This window comes from Megalops cyprinoides, chromosome 24 (genome assembly GCF_013368585.1).
Source record: "Megalops cyprinoides isolate fMegCyp1 chromosome 24, fMegCyp1.pri, whole genome shotgun sequence".
Taxonomy (NCBI): Eukaryota; Metazoa; Chordata; class Actinopteri; order Elopiformes; family Megalopidae; genus Megalops; species Megalops cyprinoides.
In genome coordinates, this window is record NC_050606.1 from 7,514,543 (window position 1) to 7,528,357 (window position 13,815).

General features: G+C 43.8%; 1 protein-coding gene across 1 annotated transcript in view; it reads left to right on the plus strand.

The window, feature by feature from the left end:
• LOC118770978 (5'-AMP-activated protein kinase subunit gamma-2) overlaps positions 1 to 13,815 on the plus strand; it is a 79,789-nt gene that overhangs the window by 13,287 nt on the left and 52,687 nt on the right. Inside the window, exons 2-3 of the mRNA XM_036518782.1 lie at positions 2,011 to 2,082; positions 11,691 to 11,976. Of these exons, the coding sequence (XP_036374675.1) occupies positions 2,011 to 2,082; positions 11,691 to 11,976 (358 nt within the window). The remainder of the gene's footprint in view (positions 1 to 2,010; positions 2,083 to 11,690; positions 11,977 to 13,815) is intronic.

Below are 13,815 nucleotides of genomic sequence, written 5' to 3' on the forward strand. Positions count from 1 at the left end.
AGGGTACCACAGAAGTACCCCATCTTGGAAGGGTATAACATGCACTGTTCTGGTTGTAAGTCAGGCTCCCTAACCTGCCCTCATGTAACATAAGTAAGATAAATTGTGAAAGGCAGCCACTATGCTGAAGGTGTGGTGTGAACATTAAGGATGGCAGTTATAAGTAGAGCTTCACGTCCATTCCCAAAGCAAGCTTTGTACGTACAGTATGGCCGTGTGACTGGGAAACTATATTGACCTTGTGTGTGAGTGAACATCAGTTATGTGTCTTCTTAGAACAGTTTTTGCACAGGTGTGCCCTTTTCACAGTAGTAGTTTTCACAGAAGAGCATCAACGACTTTTATAATTGCTTGGCTGCACATATACAAAGGGGTTGGATCTGTGTCATGTTGCACATTAGTGATCAGAGTGTACTGGCTTTATGTCCAGTGTGAGTGTTTTTTTCTTTCTATTTTTCTACTTCCAATGAGTGTTATGCTGGAGCACTGAAAGCTCTTTGTTCTTAAAGAGAGCACTGTGACCTCCTCCTGACGAAGTGTTCCTCAGACAATGCCAAACCAGTGGTGGTGTTCAGTCCAGCAGTCTTCTAAGGGTCCGTGTATTTAATGTTCCTCTTGTATATTAACTGTATGTGACAAAAGATGTTGGGATTCACAAGAGAGCAACTCCATATCCCTTTGTGCACTACCTTGCAACACATCTGCGGGTCTGCTGCAGTCTAGCAGCAGTGTAGCATAGTGGTAAGGAGGAGGACTCATAACCGAAAGGTTGCCGGTTCGATTCCCCACAGGAGCACTGCTGCTGTACCCTTTTGCAAGGTGCACCCAGAACTGCCTCAGTTAGTAACCAGCTGTATAAATGGGTAACGTGAAAAATTGTAAGTTATGTAAGTCACTCTGGATAAGAGCGTCTGCTAACTGCCAATAATGTAATGTAATGTAATGTAATGTAATGCTGTGCAGAGGATTGTGGGTAAATTCCTCCAGGTCACTTCCTGTCTGTTGAAGGTAGAGGCATAAAGGAACATTGCAAAGGTCTCTCATTTTGGGCTTGGATAGAAATTTCATATGAGGATCCGGGGCAGTTCTTTGAGAAAAGAGCTATCCAAATCTTTTTTTTTTTCTTTCTTTTTTTGTGCACAAAGGACCCTGAACTAAGGGAATAGGAGGAGGCTGAAACACTACCAACAAGCACTGATTCATGCAATGTGGTTGTTCCCCCCTACATCCATGTGCTATTTGTTAAAACGAGGAAGCTGATGTTGAAATGATTGGGGAAGTAGCTAATTTTTGTGCCATAAAATTTCCTCGGTGGTTGTTGTTGGTATTCGGCATCGGTCTGCCAAACCCACCTGCCATACTGGGTTGTGTCTACTCAAATGTACGTGGGGTAGAGATGTTTTTTTTGGGATGGCCAGGGCATTTTTTCAGAGCCTGTGTCATCATATATGTTTACCTTTCTCTCTCTCTCAATATGCAGTTGTTCTTTTAACTGGCACAAATTGGTACCAAGTCCAATTTTACCCTGTGTTTTTACCACTGGAACAGTGACCATGGCAGCTGCGTCATGCATTTTCACTGTAGTCAGTTTTAGAGAAACTGTTGGGTTTGTTTTCTTAATTGCGATAATGCTTAAGTGGATGGTCTTTGAGAAAGTATCAGTTCACTTTACAGTCATTCTTGGAGCCATACATGCAATTTATTGAATTGTTGAAGTTTTGTTGAAATTGTTTTGTTATTCGTAGCACACACACACACCAAGACAATTGCCTTAAAAAAGAATTACCATAAGTTTGGTACGTCCAACCAACGACTTCCCCCAGTTCCTCATAAAACAACCCAGGTGCAATTTTCAGCTATCATTGAATGATAGAGGTACAGTATGACTGTACTCATGCTTGCTGAGCACTGAATGAGCCTGAAATATTGCTGACTTGCTCTGTGGGTCAGAATTGAGTGTGGGTCAGATGTAACACCAGGCCTTTCTGTTTTTTTTTTTTTTTTGCACAGGACCTGAGCTCCTTCGCCATGCCCTTCCTGGATGCTGACGCCGAGAGCGCTGACAAAGACAGCATACGGAAGGTAATGCCCGCACCCCCACCTCCGCCTCATCGAATCGCTCCTCACAAATGACCCCATTCTTCTCCCTAAGACTCAAAAGGTCTCCTTTCTTCTCTTCTGTTTTTATTAAACCACATATAAAGATATTATTTAGCTGTTGCACTGCCATCAGCTGAAAACCATAAATATGGGGCTGTTAGTGTGGATTTTAAATTATGGGATGTAATAAGGAGAATAATTATAGGGTCAAACCAAACCAAACCACTGATACCCTTGGTGAGGCATGACATCATCGCAAATGACCAGCGCAGAGTTGGTGGAGAGTCCTCTCTGGGAACACAAGCCGTCCTCAGTGATCACTGCAAGATGCATGATGGGTAATTGGTCAAGCTGAAACACATTCAGCTTCCCATGATTCCCCCCTGTGGGTGAGGGTGATGGTTAAAAAGCTGGACTGTCAGACGTCCAGCCTGTGACGAGGGACCTGACACTGTGCACGCTGCGGTAAAATTAAAGTGGGATGACCTGGTGACACTTGTTGTTGTTCTTAATCACATAATAGCCTTTTTTTGCTACTGACCTACGGCTGTGGTGACCTCTGTAGACCCATATGCTCTGGGTCTTTGTTTCTTACTCAGTTCTTAATAGTTTAATTGGAGTCACTGTTTGGGGACTGAATTACCCTGCTGTTTTCAATCAGCTGCTGGTTGAGAGGCATTTGTAAAAACCACCAGGACCATGGATCCCCTGTACTGGTGACATGCAGCACTGACCTAAAGAAATATGTCCTTAGGTTACCTTATGCGTCGAGACTCTTCCACAGAGTGATCTGTTCACAGTTTCCCTCTATGACTACAGGCAGACTGACCTGTTCAGTTTATGACTACACGATGTTCCATGTCTTGTAAATTGGAATGCCGGGATGTGTGCATCTGTGCACTAATTTCTTAAGTTGATTATTTCCTGAGACCCACTTTCATTACGCGTGTGTCATTGGTATTATGTAAGTCTGAGCTATGGACTTGTCCCTGGGGGCAGACTGCTTGCTTGCTTGCTTGCTTGCTTGCTTGCTTGCTTACTGTAACCCGAGATGTGCTACAGGGGATGGGCGGACTGTGTGCGGCATGAGTGACACCGTATATGGCCAAGCTAGATGTGGCATTTATTTTTATTTTTGTCTTTGTCCTCTTAGGACATTAACAGTGTATTTATGTGAACAAATATGAAGAGGCTTGTTAATGTTAAATTTTCTATCGTTGGATGTTTTACTGTATCTTTTTCACTGGTGTACAGCGACGTTTGTCAGGCATGTTCACTTCAGCGCTGAAATATTTAAAGTTGCTAGCTTTAATTAAACAGGTTTGGGGCAGAAATAGATATGCTGGATATTCATTTTAAAATAAGATGCATGCACAGTCTGTCCATGATCTGAGAGGTAGCTCCCCTTTTTGACATATAAGTATAAGGTTACAAAACTGATCTGATTACACTGTGGTTGAAGAGAGGGAAAATTGCATTTGTAAGATTGCAATGCAGTATTATTTGCTGCTACTGTATGGGAGGTCATTTGTAAATGCTTACCTTAGCTTATTTTGTATGGTCTGTTACTATCTGAAATCGGCTCGTTGAATCAGTGTTAGTTTATGTTAGTATTTATCTTAGTATTTCTTGCATTTTGGTGGTCCAGTTGCATTTTGGTGGTCCAGTTGGTCATTGGGAATCCGTCTACATGTAATGTAGTGTAGAGTTGTGGTTAGGTTCCAATCCCATATGGGACACTGCTGTTGAGTCCTCGAGTCTAAGTACCTGAATTTTTTCAGTACATATCTACCCTGGTTAGGCAAGTAAATAGTGAAAAACGAATGTGATTGTACTAAATCGTAAGGCAGAATTAGGCTTTAGAATTGGAAGGCAATGGAAAACCAGAGGCAGTATGCACAGCATAGAATCACATGACGTCTTAACGCATCAGTTGGAAAGTCACATGCTTATGGAGTCAGGTATGACTGGAGGTCCATGAGAGAACGTCAGAATGGAGTTTTATGTGGAAATTACCATGCTGGTGTGAACAGATGAGTAAGACTCCATGAGAAGGATGATCATATGGGAAATGTGTATGAAGACACCAGTCTTTACAAATGAAGTCACTTGTGTAGCAGCTTGTCTCGCATGCAGTATCAGCAGTCAGAGGTATCAGAGAGTGAGTAGAAACCTTTCAGTTGAGATATTTGAAATGACTGCAGAATTTCATTTAGTGTTGAGCAAGTATATAACATTGAAAACATTACTTCACAAAAAGTTAATGCATGATGGCAGTTTGGTCCGTAAACTTGTTGATGTGTTGTGTTCTTTGTTATACATTTTGTAAAAATGTCTTGTAGAAAGGACTCAAATGAGAGCTTGCTTCTGAAAATTACAGTAATTTAACATGGATTAATCAATCAATAAATAAACGGAAAAAAGAAGAGATCTTCCTGAGTACAGTTAAATCGATATACATCATTGCACACTGTCCATTGCAGTATAATAATAGTGTCTATAGCTGAACAGCATATGTCTATGAGAACAATAATCATATGGCATCAGATGTTATTTTCATCATTAGTGCTTTATGAATTGTAATGTCTTCCTAGGGGTTCATTTAAGGGAAGCATTACTTGAGACTGCTCTCCTGCTGAAACCAGAGGAATGATTATGTGGAAGATTTGGTGTACCGCAAAGCCCCGACATCAAAAACATCTCCCCTGTGCCAAACAGGTCTGCTAAGTCTCTTTGTTGCCATGTTTGGGATTCATTTGAATATGAATCTTTCAATCAGTTTTCAGTAGGAGTGCAGTACTGTCTTCTGGACAGTACTGTAGTCACGTTCCCCAGAGGCTCTGTGGAGCGTTGGAGAGGTTTTGAATAAAAACAATCAGTTCACAGAAGCTTTGCCAAGATAGCACTCCTTCATTAGGAATAGGAGTGAGGTTTGGCCGAGGCCCGTCTCTGCCCTGATGGTAGCGGGAAACATTTTCATTTTAGGATTATTCTTTGCCAAATGGCCTCACTCACTCAGGGCACCCACCCCCCCCCCTCTCTCTCTTTCTCTTTCTCTCTCTCTCTCTCTCTCTCTCTCCCTCTCTATAGTAGTGTCAAGGTCATCTGTTCTCCTGGAGTTCAGGAGAGGATATATAGGCATGACAATCAGAGAGAGGACTGGGAAGCGGAGAGCCATTAAAAGATTAATGGGGTATCGCTGCAGCTCTCAGGCCATAAAAAGATACAGCATGTGCCTTTGTTGTTTTAACCAGGATCACAAACACAGCTTATGGTATTATCGCATTGTTCCAGGCGGTGTTTTAGTAGCCGCGGTATGCTGGAGTGGTTTATGAAAAAGTAGGATTAATAGATAATTTTTAAAAAAGCATTTACTTGTAAAATGCAGACATCATCCATTTACATCAAAATTGGCAAGTAACTATTAAAATAATACAAATGAGTTGGAATGGCAGATTTTCTACATTTTTCTTAAATGATACAGTACTCCAAACTGAATGAGTATCGGTATGTGCAGGAGTTTTTCTTTCTTGCTTGCTGATTTGTTTCTGTATTATGGCATAAAGCATTAGATTTCTAATAACATGAGCCCTCAGTATTTAGCACCAAACAGTGGAGAACAGGTGATTCTCCAGTATACTTGTATGATTGGCTTCTCTTGTCTAGTGAGGCCACACAAGTTAACTTAGGGTAGGGTTTCAATAGTGTTATGCACACACTCACTAGTTTGGGAGTGTTGTTAGCCTGGTCTGACACTATTGCTCATTCAGCTTGGTTGGATACACTTATGTTCTATTGTGCTGGAAGTGCTCTGGATAAGACCGTCTGCTAAATGAATGTAATGTAATGTAATAATTTGAACTGTATCATATTTCTGTCCTTGATGTTGATTCGGCAGTTGAGATGTGAGGACAGCTGTTGAACTCCTCTTGGTATGCAGGGCAGTGAGAGGCATGCTGGGAGAAGAGCTGGAGAGACAGGTGTGAAGTGAGGAGATTGTAGGCCTCAGGTTGGCCCCATAGGACCCTGCCTGTGGTGTGGTCCTTCACAGAGGGGAACCCAAAGGTATTTGGGTGTCAAGGAGGCTCAGAGAGAGCGATAGCAGCCCGTCCCGTTGATATTCTCCTGATGTTATCCGTTTTAGAGGTTGACAGGCCTTGTGCTGTCCTTGCCCACTCTCCCTCGTCATCACTGCAGCCCAAACAAAGCCAAGGTTGAAGTTCTAAGGGGCTGTTAGATCTAACGCAGGAAATGCTAATGGCTCTCTTTCTCTCTCTTGCTCTCTCTCTCCGTCTCTCACCCTCTCCCTCTTTCTCTCCCTATCTGGCTGTCAAAATCTGGCCATCTGTCCTCATCCTCTCTAACTGGACAAATTAATCCCTCCTTGTCTGCGTCATTTCACGAGGGGTGAGCGCTCCGATGCAAAATGGCCACCATGCATCGCCCAGGTGGGAAAACACATCGGTGGGGGCTGAGCCAGGTCACCTTGCAATCACTGTAAAAGGGCTTTGAGATTTTTTTAAGGAACTGAAGGTGTGGTGCTGTATAAATGCAATTAATATTTCTCTCTCTTGCCATGAATTTTAGTGCACTCACTCTGTGGCAAGAAGTAACAGGCCTTTGAAATCTTGATGGACGTTTGTAAAGGTGTCTGGGCTCTTTCATCCTGGAGATTAATGTCGGGTTGTTGGAACCATGGATGGCAAATCTATTTGCCCATGAAAAAGGCAGGCCCTGATTCTGCAGTTGATTCCAGGTTGTGGAACAGTGTGAAGTGTTTGTTCTGTCCCCTTGTGACTGATTGCGCTGAATAGGAAACACTGGAAGAAAAACACCAGTGGAAATAGAAAGTGATTGTTAAAGTGTGCACCTCTGGCTTTTACAAGGCATATAAAACCACTCTCCAGCTCAGAAAGGTCTGAAACAGTAAAATGGCCCCTGGCTTGTTGCTCAAAGGAAAGGGAACCAAGGAAACCAGTTGCCCCTCCTCTGTGTGACACTGTGGCGGATTGGCAGGTCCTGTCCCATACAAACAAATTGTCGTTTGTATGTTACATTTACATTTATTCATTTGGCAGCTTTTATCCAAAGTGACTTACATAGGTTACAGTTCTTTACAATGTTATCCGTTTATGCAGTTGAATATTTACTGAGGTGAGTGTGGGTTAAGTACCTTGCCCAAGGGCATAGCAGCAGTGTTCCAACGGGGATCGAATTGGCAACCTTTCGGTTACGAGTCCTGCTCCTTAACCACTATGCTACACTGCCGCCCATGTTAAGCAATGCAAACTGGCAGAGGGACTCTGTTCCTCGTTACCCGGAGTGCCCCCTGGGGTATGAAAGGCGCAGAGAAGTCTCTCCTGCGGCGGTGTCACACAAAGTAGGCTTTATCAGTAAGGTGAGGGTGTGCCTTTTTTGCATATGGCCTGGAGAACTGGCTGTGGTGTTGCCCACATGTGCAGTGTAGTGGTTAGAGTGCTAGACAGACATGTAGGTCATGGTTCAAATCCACACATAAGGTAGTTCACCACGGTCTGGTAAATATCCAGCTGTATCAATAGTTTCGTCACCGTTTACAGCTGTACACATTGTTGCCTGCATAAGAGTGTGTGTTAGACATTTGGAACGAGTGGTGAACAGTTTTATTAATTTATTTCCAAAAGACACCTAGAATACCTAGAATAAAAAGGGGTATATTTTGTATTAAACTTTTTTGGTCTCAGTTAAACCTCAGGGCTTTAGAAGACACTGTAGGGTTATTCTTCTGTCCAGGTGTGTGATGAAAGTGCTGCTTGTGGTGGCCTTCATTCGTAATGAACACATCACTTGGCTGGTTTCTACTTAACAATATTCAAACCAAGCTCGCTGGTCTTAATGTGATTTGCTCAACAGTGCAGACAAAACCCTTTTCAAAAGTTTGTAGGCATACACAACAAATGTGTGCTTTGCCCTTGCTCTTTTGCAATAGTATTGGCTTTAAGTCTGGAAGTTGGTCCAAAAAAAAAAAAAGCTAACGACTTGTCCAAGTGCAGCACGTCAGACAGGGTATGGCAGGAATTTTCGAACGGTTTTAGCGATAGCAACTCAGGTGCATCCGGTCTGGCCCGCTGAGGCTTTAGAGACGTTCCTCAGGGGCTGTCAAAAAGCACTGGCCAAAAGTTTGACTGCTCCGTTGGGCTAGCTCAGCAACAGACCAATCATTTGCACTAATGACTTGAAATGACCGTTTTGATTCGTGGTACTGAAAACCCGTGTGTTGGCAGAAGAGCATTCGAGGTGACACATCCTCAGCAGGGATGGTGAAGCAGGAGAGGTCCTGGGAGACTCCACCCATGTGCAGGGTCCCGACGGTCAGATTTTGCAGCGTTTTACTGTGCAGCCTACTGAAAACACTCTTGTCTCTGTGGAACCTGCTGGCAGCTGTCACCTTTGGCTATGAAGATCAGCCAGCATTTACTTAACACCTGGCACATACTCACGCCCTGTTTTATCTAAAGAGCGTTTGAGCCTTATGCATTGGTAAATGTATTTGATTGACATGTTTGTAAAACCCAGCATATTTGGCCATGGCACTTATATTGTCCTCGCTCTCTGCCAGAAAAAGTCCCCACCCCCACCCCCCCTCCCCCACCTCCCCACCTGAAAGTAACAGAATTGTTGTTTGTATGTTAAGCAACGCAAACTGGTAGAGGGACTCTGTTCCTTGTCCCCCCGGAGCCAAATTCCTGTGGTGTGACAGAGAGAGCCAGCGGGGCTCGCGACGGGCGTCTCTCACGCTCCATCCAGTGGTGGAATTCTGAGAAATGGCGGCCGCATGCTGCGTGTTCCGCCATTGGCTCATTCCGAGTGCAAAGCGGCACGTTCAAAGTAGATGATGTTTGTCCGTTGCTGTGGGCAAAGAACCTTTGGGCCTGCTAAGTCTGATGTCACACTGTCGTTGCCAGGCAGTGCTTTGGCAGGGCATGAATAAATGTCCTCCTCCAATGATAATTCATGTACTGACTTTGCATGCAACGTCCGTAATGCAAACACTTATTATGGCTCAGTATGGATCAGTATCAATAGAAACAGTAGATAGTTGCTGTGGATCTCCTCTCTGTCGGTGGTCTTTTAGTCTTCTTCATGTAAGCTGTGTAGCTGTGGCATATCATTTTCACTGAAGAGAGAGAACCTCTCTTTTCACGCCAGCAAGATCTTACTATGACAGAAGAAATGAACTGCTGTGAGTTCAGGTGGTCATATATGAAGTCATGAGAATGAAGTGATTTTCTTTAAAAAAAAAAAAAAAAAAAAAAAAGCTCATACAGGATAATTATATATAATAGATCTAAGAATCCATATACCCATATGTATCGGTCTAAGCAGAGTTACTTGTCATCTTGGACATAATAATCTTTACAGACATCACAGTTTGTTAGAAGCATTTTTAGCATATATTGATTGCCATCTCATGTTCTGTTTTTTTAGAGTTAGATAAGGAGGAATTAGATCCTCTTAGAATCCTTAATCTCTTCCAGTTTCAGTTTCTCTGGGAACCGTTTAACTGATGACATTTGACTGTCATTATCTCCACAGAACAGTTTGCGTTTGTTTCATCGGATTATTATCACAGGCTTTGCTGTAGCGAGATGGGAAACCGATACCTTTCACATCCCTAATTAGGTGTACAAAGATGATTATATTCAAATCTCTGAGAGAGAGAGAGAGAGAGAGGGAGAGAGAGAGAAAAGGTCTTGAAGCCTGGCTCCTGGTTGTCACCATCACTTTCACACACTCTAAGTGTTGGAATTTTTGGTACTTAAAAAGTACTGATGGTTTTCATTGACCAAGCAAACGCAAGAGTCTGGGAAAGGATTTTCAGGGCAGTTTCCCATGCACGGCGGGCCTGCTCTCTGACGGTTGTTTTCATGTACCGCGAGTACACGACTGCTTTCAACCACAGGATCCCTCTTTAAAAATGCATCTCACCTCACCATACAGACTTTTGCAGGTGGTTTCTCTGGGAAAAGCAGCTCAACTGGTACTGGGTGAAATCAAAGCGCTCCTCTGCATTAATGACAGTGTGGATATGAGGCAGGCCATAGCCTTGAGGCTGTATTCTCACATATTTCTGGAATATTTCTGGGGTTGCGGTATGGGCCACATTCAGAGGGTACTAAAAGATGTTGCGGTTATGAAATGCAAGAGTCTAGCACAATATCTGTGTTTTAGGATGGTGCAGTTGGTGAAAATTGATGCTGAAGTTGCTGTTTTTTATTACTGCTTTTCATAGTGCTTGTATTTTGTGAGTGTAGCCATTTGTTTTTGTATGTGGATTGGCACAGTAATGTTTTAATGATCCTAAAAATTGGCAAGGCAAAAGATCATTTGGACACAAACACAAAGTGTGTGTAACACTAGAAATCTATTGTAGCAAAATCAAGAATTCCAATACATGTATTAATGTATAATTTATTGATGTAATTTTTGTTTGTTTTATTAATTGTTCTGATTTAATATTTTATTTGCAATTATGAGAAAATATGCATTGGTAAATATGCCATTTCAAATGGAGCCCACCAACAACATAAACACACAATATTTATATGTAATACTCTTACTTGAGCAGTATCTGTTTGGAGGCCTGTTCAATAAATCTTTATTTTACTCATAATTGCCCCCTGTCAAGCGTTCTGTGTATTACAGACACACCCAGCTCACACCCACTCAGCGCATGCACTAAGAAAGCAAGGACCAAAATAGCAACCTTGGCACAAGTGTTTTATTTCCTTGACTATGCTGTGCCAAAACACAGATCGTACTCTGACTGTGGGGTGTTTGATCTTTGTGCCATGTTTTTACACCCTCTAAATCGGTCCCTCCATCTTTCAGACTTGCTTGTGCTGTTCAGTGTGTGTAATGTTATCGTATTTATAACCATAGTAATGATAGATTATACTAAATCATATATATATATACGTATATATATAATGTACACAGATGTGCCGAGTTTATTTGCATGTCAGCAGGTTTATGCAGGGTGACCTAAGCACTGCAGAGCTGGAAACGGGTTGAAAAGAGTAGGAGCTAAAGCTGGCTGACCCAGTGTAGCATAATTGATTTTTCATTGCATTACCTGCAACCAGAGCTGTGGTGTATGACATCATACCGATTACCGCTCGCCCAGATCCAGACGACTGCCTGGACTTTGTCTGTAGCAGGTTCCCTAAAAAGAAAAAAAACAAAAAAACAAAAGAGTTTAATACACAATTTATGTCCACGTCTGGTGGTGTGTTGTGATCTGTGATCAGCAGTGGGAGCATGTTCCTGTCTTCCTTCGACATCTGGCTCCTCGGTGTCTAAGAGGTAGCATAGATGCACGGCTTGCAGACTCCCAGCTCATTTCTAAGTAGGCCAGCATCAGTAGGGTGAGCCAACGCAAGGCAACATGACAAAAAGGAGACTAGTAAACCACCAGGCCGTGCACCAGTGCTGTAGTGGGGTAAGAGAGAGTGAACGGGATGTTGTACACATTATTCATTATGCTGCTGTTCAGTGACACCCCCCCAACCCCCCCACCCACTTTGTTTTTTTTTTTTTTTTTTTTTTAGGGTGAGGGAAGCTGTCACTCAGCCAGCCCAAACAAAGGCTTCTTTACAAGGGGTCCGACGAGCCGCCCCCCAAGCCCCCGCTCTGCCCCCGCCAAGTCCAAGTACAGCCCTGGCTCCCCCAGGACCATCTTTCCCTACCCCCCGCATCAGGAGTCCCCGCCCAAGTCCCCCCGGCGAATGAGCTTCAGCGGCATCTTCCGCTCCTCCTCCAAGGACTCCTCCACCTCCAGCTCCTCCACCTCCCCCTCCCCCATCAGCATCAAGCTCTTCTCACGCACCAGAAAAGGTAAGGCACCTGAGAACAGAGGATGCTGGGAAGCAGCCAGCATCACACCTTAGGTGGGCGAATCTCATTACCGTGCAGATTGCCGAGTTGAGCGCACGGCTGACCTGGAGTGACATTTCCTGGCATGTCTGAGTCCCGGCTGTAATGTCAGTTGGAGGTAGTTTAATCCTTTTGGTGTGATACCATGGAGTAAGCATGTGAATAAATCAATATTTTGTATGCGCGTGAAATGTTTTGCCAAGTGCAACTTTTCAAAACACATCAGAAGGTTGGAACGGTACTGAAAATCTTGTGGGTAGAAGAGACTGCAGCTTTCTGTGGCTTCCTGTACTGAAGCTCAAAGCAGGATGTAACATTATCATGTGGTTTGCAAAGCTTTTGTACCAACTGCCCAGACAACAATAGAACAATTTTTTATATTTGTGTGTCGGTGTGAGAGAGTGTGAGTGTGAGAGAGAGAGAGTGTGAGTGTGAGAGAGAGAAGGAGTGTGTGTGTGTGTGCATGTGTGTGCATGTGTGTGCATGTGTGAGCGAGTGTGAGCGAGTGTGAGAGAGTGTGAGTGTGAGAGAGAGAGTGTGAGTGTGTGAGAGAGAGAGAGAGAGAGAGTGTGTGTGTGCGTGTATGTGTGTGCGAGTGTGTGTGAGTGTGTGTGTTTGTGTGTGTGTGTGTGTGTGTGTGTGTGTGTGTGTGTGTGTGTGTGTGTGTGTGTGTGTGTGTGTGTGTGTGTGCGAGCGAGTGTGTGAGAGAGTGGAGTGTGTGTTTGTGTGTGTGTTTGTGTGTGTGTGTGTGTGTGTGTGTGTGTGAGAGAGTGTGTGTGTGTGCGAGTGTGTGTGTTTGTGTGTGTGTGTGTGTGTGTGTGTGTGTGTGAGAGAGTGTGTGTGTGTGCGAGTGTGTGTGTGAGTGTGTGTGTGTGTGTGTGTGTGTGTGTACTGTCGGTGTGGATAGAGTGCATTTCGTGTCAGTGGAGGCTGGGCTGCCCCACAGTAGCAGCCTGTGAGAGCTCCCCTCTCATGAAGGAAGGGCTCTTCCCTGCTGTTTAGTCTCCGAGCCTGTCCAACTCAAACACCCACACAAATGTTTTAATTCCTTTGTTCAGTGGTTGTTTTTTGTGCTGAGTCCTTTGCAGAGGAACATAATAAAACTAACATGCAAAAACAGCACATGGTGCAACTGGGTAGTTAGATTACAAATGGTGTCTTTGATATTTCCTTCTTTGACTTTTTTTTTTGGAATATGCCTGCTGCCTTAAAGCATTTCATTGGAATACACAATGATTTTGTTGTCTTGTTTTTTTGATTATACTTTGATCTTTATTATAAACCATTTGTTCTCTGGGTTTGCACTCGGTGGGTATTGTACCTGAGTCGTGCTGTCTGTTGATGCTGAGCTGACATTTAGTATCAGACTGTATAACAGTGGTCATGTTGTAGGCTGGGCAGGGGATTGCAAGTCCTTGATGCTTACGGTGTGGGGAACAGGAAATGGATACACTGGATGAGCCAATCAGATAATCCTAAGGACGGTTGAGTGTGTGAGGAATTCCTTGCAGTGTGGCCCCGTAAAATGCTGCCTTACCCTCCATGACCTCTGTGACCCTTTGCCTCTCGCCTCTGTGATGATATGGCTTCGTTGTGGAATTCAGCTGTATGCAGCACCGGGTAGACTGAACTGTCCTTGTGAAAGATAAGAACTGCTCTCTCCCAGTATGGGACCTCTCAGCAGCTGCTGGGGGGGGGGGGGGGGGGGGGTTTATCACACTACCGATACAGTGAGCCTTACTGCATTGCTGGCGTATTTTTGTTGGTTGCTGCACAGATTCTGCAGATTTCACCGATTCG